This window comes from Trachemys scripta, chromosome 16 (genome assembly GCF_013100865.1).
Source record: "Trachemys scripta elegans isolate TJP31775 chromosome 16, CAS_Tse_1.0, whole genome shotgun sequence".
Lineage (NCBI taxonomy): Eukaryota > Metazoa > Chordata > Testudines > Emydidae > Trachemys > Trachemys scripta.
The window spans coordinates 15,622,279-15,641,284 of NC_048313.1; the positions used below are offsets into that span (position 1 = coordinate 15,622,279).

General features: G+C 55.2%; 1 protein-coding gene across 9 annotated transcripts in view; it reads left to right on the plus strand.

Moving 5' to 3' along the window:
- The window catches only part of SMARCA4 (SWI/SNF related, matrix associated, actin dependent regulator of chromatin, subfamily a, member 4), a 57,653-nt gene extending 49,947 nt beyond the window's left edge, over positions 1 to 7,706 (plus strand). For 3 of the 9 annotated variants that reach the window (XM_034791984.1, XM_034791990.1, XM_034791986.1), the window contains 7 exons: positions 75 to 302; positions 1,576 to 1,829; positions 3,313 to 3,421; positions 5,189 to 5,290; positions 5,672 to 5,804; positions 6,512 to 6,651; positions 7,207 to 7,706. In XM_034791984.1, the coding sequence (XP_034647875.1) occupies positions 75 to 302; positions 1,576 to 1,829; positions 3,313 to 3,421; positions 5,189 to 5,290; positions 5,672 to 5,804; positions 6,512 to 6,651; positions 7,207 to 7,239 (999 nt within the window). In that variant the 3' untranslated portion in view covers positions 7,240 to 7,706. The remainder of the gene's footprint in view (positions 1 to 74; positions 303 to 1,575; positions 1,830 to 3,312; positions 3,422 to 5,188; positions 5,291 to 5,671; positions 5,805 to 6,511; positions 6,652 to 7,206) is intronic. The other 6 variants (XM_034791985.1, XM_034791991.1, XM_034791987.1 and 3 more) reach the window with 4 other exon arrangements.
- The last annotated feature ends 11,300 nt before the right edge of the window (positions 7,707 to 19,006 follow it).

Consider the following 19,006-nt stretch of genomic DNA (forward strand, 5'->3'; position numbering starts at 1 on the left):
ATGCATTCAGGCAATGGCCACAGACCCCCTGTCGCTGTGCCAGCGGTCCCCCCCACAAACACCTCTTATTTTAGCGCATGGACCTGGACCGCAGGCGGGAGGAAGCACGCAATCCAAAGCGAAAGCCACGTCTAATGGAAGAGGACGAGCTGCCATCCTGGATTATTAAGGATGATGCTGAGGTGGAGAGGCTCACCTGTGAGGAGGAGGAGGAGAAGATGTTTGGGCGAGGGTCACGTCACCGTAAGGAGGTGGACTACAGTGACTCGCTTACCGAGAAGCAGTGGCTCAAGGTATACATGGTACAGCATCGTTCTCCAATGGCCTTCTCAAATCTATGCTTCTACTGTGGTTTTGTCTGTGTGCTAAAGAAAATACCCAGTACTGGAGACTCCGATGGTGCGTAGCGTAAAATAAGCCATCTTTGGATGGGTGGCTGGATCCCCCAGCATCCATCCTTACCAACTCCAGGAAAATTGCCTCTTGCTCAAAACCCGTAGTGGAGATTTGGGTAGCATGAATTGGGCATATTGATGCATGAAATTAGCGACCCATTCGCTTATTACCAAACATCCGTTTCTCTTTCGCCATCTGATGCTGGTACTGGGTATTTGAAAAACTCACCTCACCCCATCGCAGGGCTCTAGAGGGGTTTAAACAATTGAAGCCACGCCATAGCTGACTGCTCCTTTAACAGCTGTTGAGCCTCCCAGGCGGAATGCACTTGATGGGCAGCCGAGTGCCTGCCGGATTCTAGGCAGCCGCAAGGTTGGTGCTGCTGAAGGGGATGTTTATAAGCAGCAGGGAGAGGGAGGCCGCAGCAGCTCAAGAACTAACATTAATGGGATCTTAAGAGCTTTTCTTGGGCAGGAAGCTAGAGATGATGATTTAGCTGTAGAGAACAGAAATACCCCTCTTCCTTCTGTGGAGGTTAACCCTTGAGACAGCCTCTGCTTTCCTCCAATATCCTTCCAGCAGCTACATTCTTCATCTTAAAATACCTCCGTGTTCACCTAAAAATCTCCCCTACGTCTGGGGCATTTTCCGGCTTTGAATTTAAACAGAGGGCAGTTAGAGACAGTCAGATCAGCTGGGTGTAACGAGCGGAAGGCAGGTCTGTCGAGGCCTTCCGTTCTTGAGAGGAAAAGCCCCAAACCATGCGCGTGGTTCAACAAATGCACTCAGCAGAGCAGAGATGCTTTAGCCCATTATCACTTCCAAAAAATGCTAGAGCATTAGCATGCGTTGCCAACCCAGGGGCCTTTCCCATATGGGTAAATTGGAAGGGGTCCCAATCTGGAGAAGGGGGTCACCGTATGAAAAAGTCTGAGAACCCCTTTTCTGTAACAGCCGGAACTAACGTCTCAGGTAGGGAGGAGGTCTGTCCGCAAGCAAGGGGCAGCCCATCCAGCCCCAGCCCCACTGGGCAGGCCGCTCTGGTCACTAGTGCAGCAAATGAAAAGCCTCATATAAATGGCAGTGCTTAGCGTTTCACAGGCAGCTCCCTTGCCCTTTCTTTGCACCTTTGCCCAGCAGTCTCAGTGCTAGCGGCTGCTCTGTTGCTCCCCTCCGTAGGCTATAGAGGAGGGCACGCTGGAGGAGATCGAGGAGGAGGTTCGTCAGAAGAAATCTTCCCGCAAACGCAAGCGAGATGTTGACGTTGGCTCTGCCACCCCGACTACCAGCACCCGCAGCCGGGACAAAGACGATGATAGCAAAAAGCAGAAAAAGCGCGGCAGGCCTCCCGCCGAAAAGCTCTCCCCAAACCCCCCCAACCTCACCAAAAAAATGAAGAAGATCGTGGATGCTGTGATTAAATACAAGGACAGGTAAGAGAAGCAAGGGATGGGCACTCTCCTCGATACTCCTGCCTAGGGTCTGCTTTTCTGTCTTTTTAACCACCAGTGCACACAAACGTGGGGGGAGGAACACCCAACTCCTAGTCCCTGCCTGGGCAGTCATGGCATGAACCCACGGCACTTCTCTGTCTTATTCCCCATCTCTCAAATGGGAGTCCTTCTTACTTGCCTCCCAGGGAGTGGCTGACGTCTGCAAAGCACTCTGAAGACGAAGTTCACAGAGTCCTGGCAGTTTCTAATTCCTCTGCCAGGGAACGTCTCGTCTGTGGGTTTTCTGTAGGCTGCTGTGTAAAACGAGCAGAGATTGCGTCCTGCAGTTAAGGCAATGAAAGGAGGGTGGACCAGGATGCATGTTGTGTAAACTTGGGGAGTCAGGCTGTAATTGCCTCATTCCACCCAGTTTGTGCCCTGCCTCGCAGGCATACTGCAGCGACAGACAAATCCAGCTCCTGTCCAATTTCTCTCCGGCGATCAGCTGATCTGCTAGGTCCTTCTTAGGATTGAAATGTCCTCGTGGTGCACGTCTGCGAAGCGGCATGCTGTTGGAAGCTTCTGGTCAAGCACAGTGACAGCCCTGCTGTTGTGTGCCGTGCGCTACTGATTGCACGACGGCTGGGGCACGGCTGGATAGCACTGGTGGCCCTGCAGTGCTCTTCTGGCTAGCGCGTAGGGAGTTGCCGGTATTGCTATTTTCTAACAGAGGGTTGCGATTCAGGCCTCGGCAGTACAGAGCAGAAGTTAAACACGTGGTCTGCGTGAAAAGATCAAACTCTTTCCTGTGGGATTTTCTAGGCTCTTTTATTTGGCCAGTGAACAAATAGTTTTTCTACCCTCTACTTTTGATTAATTGACTCAGAGCCTGGAAAAGTTCCCTGGATCGAGGGAAGTATTAAATGTCTCAGCTCAACATGCTAAGTGAGTTTTGAACCATCGTGACTGGCCAGCGCATTAGAGCACATCCTGGAAGAAGCATAGTGGAGTTGATGCCTGCTTCGCTTAGAAGCTCTGGTGCAGTCTGCTTTCCCCGCCCCATGTCTTAGGAGCCTTTTAAGAGACATCCAGGTTTTTCCCTGCCTGATTCCAAACAGACCGCTGCTTTTCCTCCCCGTACTTTAATGAACCACTGGATTTTGTGCCGCTTAGAAAGAGGTCAAGTGACGTGGGCCAGCTTTCAGAGAGTTGTAATGAAAGTGCTGACAGGCTCTTGCTGTAGTGACCATCAGGCAACACAGTAACCCTGCCAGCTTCTTGGCTAGCATATTCGATGGTCCGTCCTTTGGCACTGAGCAGACCTCCATGGTAAAGAAAGGACGTTCTCCTGCATGGTGGAAGGGTGTCTTGTGATTTTTGTCTGCGTGGCAGTTCTGCATGGCAGGCTGGGAGCTGCTGCTCAGGGGAGAGGAGAAGGGGATTGACTCTGTCTTTGAGCTTGTATTTCTTCCTTGTTTTGTAGTAGTAGTGGACGCCAGCTTAGCGAAGTCTTCATCCAGCTGCCTTCTCGCAAAGAGCTCCCGGAGTACTACGAGCTCATCCGCAAGCCAGTGGATTTCAAAAAAATAAAGGTAACCCTGCCCGCCCTCAGTGGATGCTCGTGGCGCCATGCAGCACCCTTACTTCACATCCTTGATTTGTGTCTTCACCGTGATTTAATGCAGCTCGGTGCATCCGAAACAGCCCAGCCCAGCCCTCTTCCTGTCCTGTGGCACTACCATTGCTGTCCTGCCACTACCTGTTCTCTCCTCTAGGCCCAGCCCAACTCCCTCCCTGTGTCTCTACCCTGGTCGCTCCCTACACGCCCACCTGTTCCCTGGTCTCCACTCCTCCATCTTTGCTTGTTCCTGGGCCAACCCTTAAGCTGGGATCAGCCAAATCACCCTTACCAAGTGCTGCTGTTCTCCACCATTGAAAGCCTTTGGAGAGCTATCCAGACGCCACCCCGCTGTGTCGTGAAGCTCTGCCTCGAGCCCCCTCCTGCCTTTAGCTCTACAGAGCAAGGACTCCTCTAGTCAGGTCTTGTAGTTGGACAGCTGGGCTGCCAGGTGCTTTGGGCCAGCCCCCTCGAGAGATGGGCTGGCCTGCTGGGACCCGCTAACTCTCTCCCTGCACTTACTGGTGTGCTCCAGGAGCTGGGCGTCCAGCCACTCCTCGTGCTGCCCAGCAATCCCCTCCTCCCTCGAGCCAGACTTGTCTCCAGTCCCCCCAGGAAAACCGCTGCATCCTTCTACCCACCGAACTGGAGTCCTGTGGAGTTAGCATCAGTTAACCCTTGGTGGGCTGGGCAGCTAATGGAACCGTTCGGCCTTCTGTTCTCTATCCATTCATATCCTGGCCTCACCACTGTCATGCCTCGTTAAGCGAGGGGTTTCACCCTCCCCCAGCATTGACCGGTGCAGAGGAAAATGAAAATGGAGGCCGAGAGGCATGCACGGAACTGGGGCCTGAGTCTGGGAGCCAGATTCTAGGCAGTTTTATAAAAAAAAAAAAAAACAGCCCAGGGAGAAAGTGCAAACACCCTCCTCCTAAAAGCAGGTTAGACAAACACCTGTCAGGGATGGTCTAGACAGTACTTAGTCCTGCCTTGAGTGCAGAAGACTGGACTAGATGCCTCTCGAGGTCCCTTCCAGTCCTGTGATTCTTGGCACTCTGTCCTTATGTTCCTCCCTCCACCTTCTCAGTGACACCTCCAGAACTGTGCCCAATGTTGCTCCCACCCTCCTCCCTCCTGGCTCTGGGCTCCACCCAAGCTTGTCCCAACTACTCCCTGCGTCTCCTTCCCCTGCTCATACCTCCACACCTGCAGATCCGCATTGGCCAAGCACCTTCTCTCTGCTGGCCACACCTGTTCTCACAAAGCCTGTCCCACAGGGCCCCACCTGGCTGCGTCTGTGGCTTGTGGCGCCTGTAGGGTGTAGACCTCTTTCTTGGTGGTGCAATGCTGTGTGCTAAATACAGAATTGTGTGGGGAGCTTTCCTTCATGATCCCAGTTATCTGGCCACTGCAGCTGGCTGTGACGACAGCCACTCACCTGACTGTGTAAGATGCTGCAGTGGGGGAACAGCACTGCCTATTGCAGGCTGTTGACTGAGGGTTGCCAGAGGCTGCCTGTATTTACATGGCACAGCTGTGCAGGTGCATTGGGGAGGGCTGGGAACAAAGCCCCAAGGGGCAGACAGCCTCCTGGGGTGTGTGGTCTTCCTTGAGCTTGCTGGAGCCGTGCGCTTGGCAGGTGCTAATTGCGAGGCCGTTCTAGGTGATGTGGAAGCCAGCAAGGGAGCAGTTGAATCGCTGGCCATGTGTGAGGTGACTCTGACCTTTGCCCCTTTCTCAGGAACGCATCCGCAACCACAAGTACCGCAGCCTGAATGACCTGGAGAAGGACGTCATGCTGCTGTGTCAGAACGCACAAACCTTTAATCTGGAAGGCTCTCTGGTAAGGCGCCTCCCTCCCCACTGCCAGGGCTCAGGCCAGGGCAGTGACCCTCCCTCTCTCGTCCCCGGGTGTGATTGGGACTAAACACCCCTTTTTAGAGAATCCCATTAAATCCTGCCAGCCAATTAGATTGCAAGATGGCCAGCCCTTTCTTCCTAATAAAAGCTGAAAAGCTGATCTGGTTAAAGCTGGATTATTCCTAAGCATGGCGAACGCTTAATACCCAGGCTTTGGTGTGAGCTGGCAGCAGTTAGATTAAGCAGGCGTCGCGTGGTGTGACACAGGCCAAGGCTCTGGTGCCTCGAGCAGGGAATGGCTGTGGGGAGCCACAGCTCTCTCCAGAAGCCGACCCACCCAGGCCGCTGTGGCTTCTTCCTCTAGATCTACGAAGATTCGATAGTGCTGCAATCCGTCTTCACCAGCGTGAGGCAGAAAATTGAGAAAGAGGAAGACAGTGAAGGTGAGGAGAGTGAGGAGGAGGAGGAAGGAGAAGAGGAAGGATCTGAATCAGAGTGTGAGTACTCTTCTGCTGCTGCCTCCGCTAAGCAGGAGTGTGTGCATGCAGGTGCCTGCCCTATTCAGCTCTCGTGTGCTCATTGGAGACGGTCTCTGCGAAAGGGTGATGACCAGCTCGAAAGCTAACTAAGGCCGCGGCCCCTGCCCTCTCCTCTCTTCTCCAGGACAGCACTGAGACACATTGGCAGGGGCACTGTGGCTGGGGGAAGCTCACACTGCCCGGCCTGTGTTCTCTCTGTTCTGGGGCAGGGAGAGGACTGCAGGCGCGAGGGCTGTCTTGGAGGAAAGGAAGGGAAATGCATGTTGGTTCTCTGTATGGGGGACGTAACTCCTCCCACTTGCTTTCTAGGCCAGAGCTGCTCAACCAGGTAGGTCAGGAGATCTCCAGCAGCAGCCGAGTTAAAGGACAACGTGAAAGTTACCAGGGATGCAGCAAGGGGGGGGAGTTTGATGCAAGAGCAGATGCTCTGGAGGTACGGTGTTGCGTTTGTCTGGGTTTTAGATGGCAGCTGTTGGAAGGTAAGCAGAAGGCACTGCTTTCGCCCTGAGATGGAAAGCGTTCTAGAAGTGCCACGTACTTACTATGCCTATGTTATAACAGGACGGGTCTAATTTTCAGCAGAAGCTTTGTTGCTGCGTGGCAGCGCCGAGCCGTAACCTGTGCAAGTGTTCAGACTCTCTGCGTCTCCTTGTGCTTCCCTGCAGCTCGCTCCGTCAAGGTGAGGATCAAACTGGGCAGAAAGGAGAAAGCACAAGACCGGCTGAAGGGTCGCAGGCGAACCAGCCGCGGCTCCCGGGCCAAGCCAGTGGTTAGTGACGACGATAGCGAAGAGGAGCAGGAAGAGGTAAGTTCTCCACCCCCAGCTGCTGCCCGTGTAACCTTGTATGTACTTACCTGTAGCTAGTCTGTAACGGATCCACAGCGGGCACCTAGGCTTCTGTGCGGTGCTGTGTTTAGCTTGGAGTACGTCTATACTACCCGCTGGTCCGGCGGCAAGCAATCGATCTTCTGGGATCGATTATCGCGTCTTGTCTAGACACGATAAATCGATCCCGGAAGTGCTCACCGTCGATGCCGGTCATCCTGCTCCGCGAGAGGAGTAGGCGGAGTCGACGGGGGAGCCTGCCTGCCGCGTGTGGACCTTTAAGATCGAACTAAGATATTCACGTAGCTGAAGTTGCGTATCTTCGTTCAAACTGGGGGCTTGGTGTGGACCAGCCCTTAGTGTTTGCAGAGTACCTGACGCGGGGCTGTAGCAGGAGCGGGAGGAGCCCTCTTTAAAAAGCAAGGACTGGGAGGACTCAGGAAAGCTGATGGGATAAATGTCTCTAAGCACTCAGCCCTGCCACGGGAATGCCTCCACTCTAATCTCTCCCGTCCATCTCCTCTTGTCTTCCAGGATCGCTCAGGAAGTGGCACTGAAGATGATTAAGCAACATTCCATGGTCCAGACCACCAGAGCCGATCTTTCCAAAGCGGACACGCCGTATCGCTTTAGCTCTAACGGGTAGCAACAAATGTAGTATCAGACTTCAGTAAACTGTATAAAACTCTTCCATATTTATACTGCAGAGAAGATGTAGGACTGTTTGTGTCTTGCCTTGTCCTGACATCAGTAGCGTTTGTTACAGCATTAACTGTTTAAGAGAATTATGAATCGGGGAACACTTGATATCTATTTTTTTCTTTTTATGGCAGTACTGTTTCAGTTGCAGTATTGAATCACTGTAGTTTTAAACTGTGGATGCATGTGTGTAGCACTCCACTCCTAGTACTGTATTTTATTAAACCGGTCAACCCGCCAGCTGCCCACCAGTTGACAAGGGTGGCGGCGGTGACTGTGTGTGTCAATGTCACTGGATTTCAAACAGTAATAAATTAAACAGAACGTTACTTTTTTTTTAGCTGGGTCGTTTTTCTGGCTACTGAACGTGTGTTCAGTTAATTAGGCCCCACAACCCCCTTCCTACTGCTGCCTGATCTGGCCTTCAGCTGGTTCCCTCCCTCCCTCACCCCCCAAGAAATGCTCGGAGGCTGACCCCACAGCTGGTTCTTGGCTCGGCGGTTGTAGCAGCAGGGCTGCATCAAGACCTTCTGCCTCTCCACTCGCTCTAGTACCCATCTTGTGACCGCACCCAGCATAGCAAGCCCCAGCGACCCGTGGGTTGTTACCCACCCGTGGGTTACCCTTACCTGTCTTGTGAGGGTTGGTGCAGTCGAGGCCTTGTGGCCCATGAGTCATTATCAGACCTAGAATGAAGCCGCGCTGCCTCTGCGGCTTCTAACTGTCCTACTGCACCCACCCCAATATCCACAACTGACACCTGGATAAACCAATCAGCAAACAGTGGTTTAGATTTTAATTTATCATCCGCCGTCAGCGCTGACATCTCCTTGGGATGAACGGGGCCAGCTCACGCCCCTGAGTTAGTCTTGCTGGCAGACTCCACTGCAGCCATTTGCATTTGTCAGCCGTGGAAGGGATTCTTTGCACCCCCGAGGGCTGGCGATTTAATTAGTGTATTAATGAACGTTCGGATTGTGGAACACGGTTCTGGAGACAGTTTCAGAATTGACCGTCTCGTTTCCAGCCAGAGGATGTGCCCGGAGCCAGCAGGGGAACACTGCCGCAGTAACCTGCGAAGAGAGGCCAATAACAACCAGCCATGAAGTTCCTGTCTTCCCAGCAAGTTCCACTAGGTGGGGATGTGCAATCGAATACAGCAGAGGGTCTCGCCAGGGACCGGCGTTGGCTGGCTACTGCACCCCCCTGCAAGGCCTGTGCTTCATCGTGGGCCCAAAGAACCAAATTGCAGCAGCCTCGGGGTGGGGGGAGAGCTTCTTGTTTGTTAACGTATTTTAAACCTAATTGTTCACCGGGGTTTCTTTTAACGATTTATGGGCTGGGCTGGGAGAGACGGGTAAATAATCCACCTCTTTTGGATGTTATGTCTGTGAAGTCCCAGAGCTTCTCTGCTGCCCTTTCCTCTGTGCTCGCTGGCCCAACAGCCTTTTTCACCTAACAATCTTTAAGATTTTGACCATGAAAATTGAGGGCAGCCAGGGAAGATGAGTGGGAAGGAACGGTTCCTTACCTAATGGGAACTGGTTCTTCGAGACGTCTTGGCCACGTGGACCCCACTGACGCTCACATGTAGCGCGCATGGGAGCCATAAGCGAATCCACATGGACGAGAGCTCTCGAAGAAGTGGGGGGTTTCCCATAGGAGCTGTAGCCAGCTGGTGCCCTGGCAGCGTCTCCCCTCCTAGAGCCAGGCTGCACTGTGCGGAAGCAGCCGAGCTGTATTTAATCTGCACCGCCACATTTGGAAGCTGGCTGAAGGCGGAGCCGGTTTGACTGTGGAACGTAAGCCGTGCTCAAGTCGCTCCTTCCTCGGATCTGTTGTTCTCGGTGGCTTGACTCAAAGATCTTTCTGACTGGAGGGCAGCAGACCAGCGTCTGGGGCAGCCCTGCGTTCTCCTGTGATCGATGCGCCGGGCTGAAGAATCTGATGGCTTACTTCATCCCCACACATCACAGGATCTAGCCGCCTGCCCACTGTTGGAGAGCAGAGAAGGCCGGGGAGGGATGACAGCTGCACCTTGCATTCCGCGGCGCTCACGGTAACACCAGCCACGTGGATGCAAACGTCCCTCGCCTGATTTTTGGTGGTGCCATCTGCCCATGTAAGGCAGAGCCAGAAATCCGGCTCCCCCCACTTCCTCGCGTCCCACTGCAGTTGCACCAGGAGTGACTCATTTGCTCTGTGCTAGGCACTGTTCTCTTGCCTTCCTTCCTGTCTGACGGAACATGTCCCGGTAGAGGCGCAGGCCTGTGTCATTCTGTAGGAGATGGGGGGAGGGGTTCGTGGGCCTGCCTTTCCCACACTGCCGTTCTCAGGTGTTTCTTTTCCCCAAAGAGAAAGCAACCCAAGCAGAAGGGGCTGGTTTGCTCTGGCGCTTTGTCCCACGGTAGCGCAGTCGAATGGGTAGCTCCAGGTTTGGGGGCTGATCTCTTGGTTTGTCCGGTGCTAGGGGAAGATACTTTTCAGAAAAGAACAAGCAATAAGGGGTGACATTTTCCAAAGCACCCCAGTCATTGAGGAACCTAATCCCGTTCTCCAAAGGGACTTAAAACCCATGGTGTCTAACCCTTCAGTCATTCTCATGGCTCTTCTCGGACCCCTTCATCCTTCTTGAACGGTGGGCTCCAGAACTGGACACAGGGTTCCAGCAGCCATTTACTCCAGTCCCAACTACAGCGGTAAAATAACCTCTCTGCTCCTACTCCTAATTCCCCTCTTTATGCATCCCAAGCTCACATTAGCCCTTTCAGCTTCAGTGTCACACTGGGAATTTACGTTCAGCTGATTATCTGCCATGCTCCCACAGCCTCTCCCCCCACAACGTGTTTTGTTTTGTTCCCCCCACCACCCTGTGAGCAGGGCCTGCATTCTCCCTTCCCAGCTGTGTACACTTCCATTTAGTCATAGTCAAACCCGTATCGTTTGCTTACGCCCAGTTTACCAAGTGACCCAGTTCGCTCTGTCAGTGACCTGCCCCCCTCATTTGTGTATCATCCGCAGACTTTCTCCCTGATTTTGTTTTCTTCCAGGTTCTGCTCTGCCACTAACTCTGTGGGTGAACTTGGGCAAGTCATTTTGTTGCTCTGCTTATTTCCCACCTGTACAATGGGTTTAATAGCCCTGCCCTGTCTCCTGGGTGGCTGGGAGAATAAACACCGTAAGGATCGGTAGGCGCCCAGATATTATGGGGACGGGATCTAGCTAGATGCTTAAGCCGTGATGCTTGCTGGGGGTGAGTTAACCACAGCTGCCGTTCTTCCCCGGCCTGCGCTGCGGGAATTGCCATCGGCTTTTGACTGGGAAAGTCCCTGCTGGAGAATGAAAGCCCCTCCCCTGCCTTTCACTGACTCCTCTGTGGAAAGACACCAGCCTCAGCGAGGGGTTTGGGGGGGTTTCTGGGCAGCAGGTGTGAGCTAATAGTGACTTTTCCAACGTAGCTGCATGCGCTGTTCAGACCCCTGGAGAGCTCGGCGATACAGCGTGGACCTTTGTCACTAAGGCAGCAGCGTGGTTTGTAGCAGCGTCGTCCACTCCCCACGGCTGGGTCGGTGCTGTGCCTTAGCAACGCAGGTTTCCACCACGCTGCCTGACCTCCGGTTGCCAGCAGCCCTGTGGAAGTCTGTGCCAAGGGCCTTGGGGCCCCTCTCCCCGGGGAACCACCTGTGGATTATAACTGGTGATAGCCTTGATCTAGCACCGGGGGCCCCTCCTTGTCTGCGCTCCTGAAATCTGCCCGTGGGCTTTGTATGAGGGCTCTCGCTTATTTGACTCTTTTCTTTCGTAGGAGATTTTTGCAAGCCCCAGCAAGCGGTTTGGGGGGCTGGGGAGAGGGGGGGCAGGAGCTGCAGGGAACCTGTTTAGCTCAAGCCTGGCACCTCCCAGCTCAGCAGGACTAGAGCTGGGAGAGCCTGGAAAGAGGCAAAAAGCGCCCCAGTATGAGCCCCGCCCCTCTTCCCAGCGCCGCTCGTATGGGCCCTGCAAGTTCTGCTGGCTCTTAATCCTCCTTCAGGGTTGGGTAAAGTACCCCCCCTCGGTGCCAGGATCCCTACCCAGGGCTTCGTCTCTGAGCCGGCTGCCAGTGTTGACGGGTCGAGCTGGGCTGGGACGGCCCGGCTCGTGGGGATGCAGTACGGCGTAGAACTGCTGCAGGGCCGGCTCCGCACGTGTCCCTCGCTCCTACCCTCTGCGGTGCTGCAGGGCCTGTCTGCACTCAGGTGCCCTGGGTTAAACCCTCCTGTGAAACTGGTTTTGGTTTAAGGGCAACTTCACTTCAGCTGATCAGGCTGCACCAGAGTAAGCCTGGTTTGAACGGAAATCCGAGCACAGCCGGGAGCACGGGTTTATCGGCGCGCTTTTAAACGGGTGGTGGTCTGCACCTGCGCCCGCTCTAATAACCTGACCCCTACCCAGCTGTCTAGCTCTACCCTCCCACCCCGAGGCCTTCCCACTAGCTAGCTGCAGCACTCCCGGGTCTCAAAGGGGGCGGCGTGGTCCCATGGAGGCTTGGGCTGGAATTAACGGCACCGAACTCTGAGCTTGCCGTGTTTTGAAGACGCTGCCCTAGTTTTGCAATCCTGCAGCGGCTGCGTTAGGGCAGCGTTGCAACATAATGTTGGCATCCAAGTGCCTTAGCTTGCCTCCCCACCCCCAATATCACCCTGGCTAGGGGGTCCCTTCGGGGGTGCCGCCAGCTGGGACGATTCCAAGCAGCCGTGGGGTCAGGGCCCCACCCAAAGGTGGCTTAAGGCCCCTTTTGCTTGTACACAGCCCTCCAGAACTGGGGCAAATCCACCCCGCGGGCGGTGAGGGCCGTGCCATCAGCACACACCTAGAATCCTAGAAATGCAGGGCCGGGCCCCGAGGCCATGTGAGAAGAGGAGGCTGCACCTACCCAGGAGGGAGAACCGAACTCTGAATCTGAGCTGCCCTTTCCTAGAGACACATTCCAGAAAGCCCCTCCCGGCCCACAGCCCCTGCGCTCGCTCGGGGATGCCTTTCCTCGGAGCTGGCTCTGGGGAGGAGTCCGTCAGCACATCTCCTCCCTCCCTTTCCCCTGCGGCTCCCCAGCCAACCAGCGAAGGAGCAGGGAGGAGTCCCAGAGTGGCCTGATTTCTTTTTAAGGTAAACCTGACTCCTCGCCATGTAGACTTGGCTCCATTTTAGCAGCTGCCAGATTCCTCAAGTACAGCTGGGCCTCACTTCATGGACGTCAGCGACCTGAGAGCGCTGCTGGCGTTATGAACACGGGCAGCTCCACTCACTCGGTTACCGACCCAGCAGTGCGCAGGGGTCCCTGGGGTCAGCCGAGCGAGGTTCTCTGCCTTGAGATGATCACAACAGTCCCGTCTCGGCGTAAACGCTGGGGGTGACTGGGCCAAAGGGCCAGGAGCGGCGGGATCCCCATATCCAGGCAGCGCAGGATTCGCAAGCCCTGGGCTAGAGGAGGGCAGTGCAAACTTCCCGCCTCGGAGTGTGTGGAGCTGGCACACGTGAGCTCTAGCAGCCGTTCCCCAAGGCGCTGACTCCAGGCCACGGCCCTCGCTTGCTGAGGTCTGTTGTGCTGCTGCAAACCGCAGATAAATCCTGTGCCCTTCGGCCATTGTTATTGTTTGGGGTTCGTATCCCAGTCCGGTCTGGAAGCCTCCGCTGAAATCAGGGCCCCGTTGGGCCGGGAGTGGCCCAGACACACACTGAGGCGGTCCCTGACCCTGGGAGTTCACAGTCAAAATCAATGAGAGAAAGGAAGGACCATTCTCCCCATGGTACAGATGGGGAAACTGAGGCCCAGACCCTCAAAGGTATTTTGATGCCTTTGGGAATCGCTGTTTCGAGGGGAGTTAATCACTGAAATGCCTCGGAGGCTCCAGGCCTAGGTCGGGGGGGGAGCTGGAGTCAGAATTTCCCAGCTGGAGCCGTGTGGCAGTAGCTCTAAAGATCTGGGCCGAGACTTGCTCAGGGAGTCTGTGGCAACGCAGGGACTCGCACCCAGGTCTCCCAAGTGCTAGGGGACACCCTAACCATTGCACCTTCCTTCCTTCTGCCCCCCGCCCTCCGACCAACCCGCCTGGAACGCCCCCCCCCCAATGAGCGTTGCTACCGTTTGAGCTTCTCAGCAAGCTGCTTGATTTGGAGGCCGGGGTTACGCCAGCTCCTGGGAGCGCAGAATGGAAGCGACTGGAAATCCTACACCGCTGCAGCGCCCCCCATTCCAGGAAGGAGCCTTTTCTCTGCAGCCCGGTTCCCTTTGCAGCCTGCGAACCGTGAAGACACAAGCTGGGCTCATGTTGGTTTCGTGTGACCCGGGCCGTTGATGCTCAGTTACCCAGACACAAATGCACACAGACCCAGGAAACGGCGTCCCTCTGGGCCAGTGAGTTGAGGGTGGTCAGGCTGCCAGGAGAGATCTCTGGGAGGAAAACACTCCAGCAGGAAAAATAAACTCCGGCTACGTCAGCCTCAGGTGACCCTCCGGGTTGAGAAGGACCCGGGCTCAGGAAGGTTTTCACTGTAGCTTGCTTGGCTCAGAGGATGGGAACGAAGCCGGCTGGAAGCAAGTTAATTTCTTTCTCCGGTAAGGAAGTGACTAGTGTCAAAGCAATTCTCCCAGCTCTTAGCGTGGGTAGATCCTAAAGCACTTTACAAAGGGAGGGTCCATGTCATTATCCCCATCTTACGGGTGGGGAAACAGGCATGGAGAAACAAAATGACTTGCCCAAGGCCATGTGGTAGGCCTGGGCAGAGAACCCAGGTCTCCTTGAGTCCCCAGCCTGTGCTCTATCCACTAGACCATACTGTCTCCTTGTCTGCTATCCCTCCCTGGTGTGTTTAAACACCTATGGAGACTGCCAGCAGCTGCCTGCTGGAAGCAAAGCCGCCCCAGCCTGCGCCTTGCACCCACCTGGTGGTCCGTCTGCCATGGCCGCCCGGGGCATCTTACCGCCCGATCCTCCCCAGAGCTGCTAAGCTGTACCCGGGAAACCCGCTGAGCGGCGCGTGAGCCCAACGCTGCAGGGCCGGCGGAGGGGAACGCTTGCCAACACCTTGAAGCAGCATTGGGCAGGATCATCTGACCTCTGGGGCAGCCTGGCGGACTTTACCCCGCGGAATCCAGGGCCTGGCGTGGTGTTTAAGGAGAGCCAGCCGTGTGTTTGTTAGTAAATACGAGCTGTACTCTGGCTGCAAATAGACGTCCTGGCCAGGCGGATCTGGGGGCACCATGAGGCACTCCGCCTAGCCAATCGCACGCCTGGGAGAAACGCAAGACAACACGGTCCACTCCGGCAGGGCTCGTCTGCACTGGGAAATGGACCAGCAGCGCTTCCCTGGGCTAATTCTACCACTAGGGCTGTGCCGGCAGATCCCCCGTGGGGAGTTAGGGTGCCTGTCCAGTGAATTCATGGCACTGGGAAGCAGCGTAAGCTAGAATTATACTGCTGGTGAATTGTCCCGTGTAGATATTGTCTATTAGGTGCATTACGGTAGTGTCTAGGCACCCCAGTCATGGCCCAGGGTCCCTTGTGCCAGGGGCTGTGCATTATCTATTAGGTGCATTACGGTAGTGCCTAGGCACCCCAGTCATGGCCCAGGGCCCCAGGGTGCCAGGGGCTGTACAAACACAGAGCAAAAAGATGGGCCCTGCCCCAAAGAGCTTCCAGTCCAGGTCTCAGACAGCCGCCCGCTGGGTACGGATGGGCGGGCAGCCCAAGGAAACAACAGATGCTCTTGCCCAGGGTGATGGGCCGTGCTCAGCTGCGAATCCCCAGTGCAGGGGAGGGATTTGCAGGGGGCTAATGAGGTGCTTGGCGGGGGTTACGGAGAGCTGCCGAGGCTGGTTCGGAAAAGGTCCAGGCGGGCGCTGGAGGCTGGGATCAGGGACGGGTCGGAGATGGGCGTCGACAGCTCCGTGTCCGGGGAAATGAATCACACACCAAAACATGCAAATTATTGCAAAGAGAAATTCACCGGCTCAGATCCTGTCCTGTCTCCCAGGCTGGAAATCATCCGGGAGTTTGGCTCTGGGGCCTCGTTCCTCCCCCCGCCCCCCGCCCAGCATGCTGTGGGCTTTGAAGTGAGTTAAATCAGTGCCCGAGGCTGCAGGAACTCGAGTGGGCATCAGGTGCAGCGACAGCCCCTTTAAGGGCCCTGGACGCTGCTGGATTTTTGCCATTGTCTCTGCACCTTTTATGCCCTGAATGTCAGTGGCTACCGGTAGCCAGCACGATCCTGAACTTGCCCAGCAGAGACCAGGGAGGGCAGACAGAAGCCGCCCACGCTGCAAACCACTAGCTCTCATGGCTGCTAAGCGGCCCTGGCCTCCCATTCCAGCCGCCAGGGCCAGGCACTGGATGAAGGTCTGATAGGGAGGCCCGTTAGCTGGATCCCTGGGGGTTTGGGTCACAGGCTGCGCTCACAGCTGTGAGGACCCGATACTCAGCGCCTTGCACTAGCAAAGCCCGTGCGAGCCCTGGTTGCAGAAGCAATGCAGGACCAATCCCCAGCCTGGACTTGGGAACTGCGTCAACGCTGGGGTCCTTCCTCGGTGTCCAAACCAATGGGCTGGATTTCAACGGGCAGGAGGCGTCTATGTTTGCTTTGGAAGTGAATTGAGCTCAACTGCATGAAGGCCACTTTAAATCTGAGGGCTTGTTTACCCGGACACTTAGTCCATTGCAAGCTGGGGTGTGAATCTACCCCGTGGTACCGGGCCGTGCACTGGCTGTCTGGCCGCGGCTGCTGCGTAAACGGTTCCTGGGCTTTGATCTGAGCCACTTTGAAATGGGAGTAGCTCAAAGCGCGCTTGGGAGCTGTTAGCACACGGACACAGCGTCCGAGCAGACACTGAATGCGCGGCAGACTAGATTGGGATAGGAGCACACCCCGCTTGCCACGAACTCACTGTCCGTGTAGACAAGCCCTGAATGAGTGTCCACACTGGAGTTAATGTGATTTAACTCTTTACATTCACACCAGCGGTGAATTTGGATTTGTTCCCCCCAAGTGCTGGAGGGTAGACAAAGCCCTACTTTAATTTTTAAACATCAAAGCTGCTCCTCACTCAGATTGTTGGGGCCCTGGGCACAAAGCTACGGTGCCTGGACCATAATCCGGCCCTGCCCCGTCTCAGCCATTTCAGAGAGCACTTTGGAAGCAGTTACGGGCACGAATCTTCTAATAGAAGGAACGAGGAATAAAGAGCAGGGAACAGACGAAAAGAGTCCTGCCCCTTGCCTCTGCTTCCCCAGGAGTTGAGCAGTCAGTGCACGGTTTTCTGGGGTGCCAGCTCTCAGATTTTCATTGCCAGTCTCGTGATATTTGGTGTCAGCTCCTGGAGTCAGGTGATTTTTTTTTTTTTTTTGCCTGAGATTTGCAGCTTTCGTTTAAAAAATATCATCCTGCTCTCTGTGGTTTCAGAGAAAAACTTGCAAACGTGACCCCTCTCCTGGCTCAGAACCCACACGGCAAATGGGAAGAAACCAAATCATACGTTTTGGGAAGATCTCATGATTTTTCTAGCCATTCGCCTGAGTGTTTTTTGAGGCCGGATTTGTGAGTTTTGTGAGCTTGGCAGTGCTGCTGTTAGAATGAATGATTGCCGTGGCAGCTGTGAAGGGTTTGGGGGGATGTCATGGCCGGGGCGGGAGCCTGTTAGTCATTGGGGGCTTGTCATACAACGGGGAAGCAGCCAGGAATTCTGGGTCCCAAAAGAGGCAAGGGAGAATTTCCTTTGCTAATTGTTTAATGCAGATCCCCCTGGCCTCTAAAGACCCCACTTCACAACTTCAAAGTGGGCCCAGTAGAATTCTATTCTATCTGCACCAGTAAAGACCAGTTTTTCTACATAACTCCCTTTGCCTTGTTCCCCGGGGGAGAGGGGAGGCTGCCCTCCTGGCCATACATCAGGAATTGAACCTGGGATCTGCAGCTGCTGGGGCCTGTAATGACTCGTAGGATCTGTGGACTGACAGAGGGGGACTCACCCGCATGGGGTACGCATGTGTGGCCAGATCACCCGGAGATAGCTGGACGACCCTGAGGCGGGCTCTCTTACGGAGACACCCACGTACATAATGTGTGTTACAGGCAGACAATCTGACACCCCTGGCCTTGAAGAGAACGGCAGTGAAATTCGGGGCCAGGCTCTCTGCCGTGACGCATGGTGCAGCCGGAGCTGTCAAGGTCTCCTGGACCCGGTGGCGTCCACGCTCCTGTCTCCCTGTAAACCGCGTGATCCTGCAGGCTGATGAATGCGGCGGCTTGAGTCCTCCTCGCACAACACGAAATATCTCCGTGGTTCTAGGCTCATTCCCTTCCCCGGGGCCCTGCTGAGACACCAGTGGAGGGTCTGTCCCACGACGGGAGCTTGGAGAGTTTAAGTGGGGCCTCTACTGCCTGTTGGGCAGGGTTTGCCCAGCGCTGTGCCACGGGCCGGCAGCCGAAAGGCCGCACCTGCCTTAGAACTGGGACATCTTGCCGCCAGCTCCTCTTTCCTCGAGATGTGTAGCCCCCGCGCCCAACGGCGCCAGCTGAGCCAAACCTGCCGTATGGTGTGTTGGCTTTGACGCCCACGTGAACCGCAGCAGAAGAGTTTTATGATCTGTAGCGTGGTTCTCAGCCCAATCAGCACACAGCTGGCGCCCATGTGACATCCTCCGGGCCATCCAGGCAGTAAACACACTGTGTGGATGTGGTTGAGAACCACTGGTCTGTAGGAACGTCCACCCGAGGATCGCAAAGCACTTGCCAAGCATGAATGAATTTAGCCTTAAGCCAGCCCTGTGAGGCTGTTACTACTCGTCCTCATTTAACACATGGGGAAACTGAGGCACGGCAGCGGCCGTGATGTGCCGAAGGGCGCACAATAGTAGAACTCTTGGTGGCTGCAGCTCTTCCCCCGCCCCCTTTGGCCCCCCAGCCTGCTGCTCGCGTTAGCAATCACGTGGCAGCGAGGCCCAAAACAGCTGCTGGCGGGTTAAGTCCAGCTGATTCATTGTCGCACCGGGGAGAACCTCGGAGGAGAATCGCCTGTTCGTTGTCAGTCCTGGAGCCGGTCGCTGTGGTTACCGAATACCGGACGGCAAGCCATGGTGGGAATCCTGGGAATGGTTCTTAGGTTGCAATTCACATTTGGCATCACTTTGGTGAAAGTCTCGCTGGTATCGTCTTCGAGTTGGTGGGATCATCTCGTTTGACCTGCGTCGCACATGGGGCTGCCCTGAATTACTTCCTGGGTGAACTAGCACAGATCTTAGACTGGAGGAGTGTCAAGACCAGGGCCACCTGTATTGTCCTGTGCTCATCTGGTGCCTCACACAAGGGGTCCTGAGCCGCTACCCTATTGATAGTCTTTGAAGTTCTCTCCCTGTTTGCATCGTCACCCGCTCGAAATACAGCTCTCAGTTAACGCGCTGTTAACACTGCAAACCTTCCTGTGCAGGTTTTAAACACCGTGTGCCCGAAATCCCGAGGGCTTGCGTCTCCTCACACATTGGTTTACCCTGGGGTAACTCCAGTGACCGAAGAAGAGTGACTCCTGACCTACACCCATGTCAAAGAGGGTAAAATCAGGCCCAAAGTCCTCAAGGAGGCTGCCAAATAAGGAGACTCTAAGATAAGG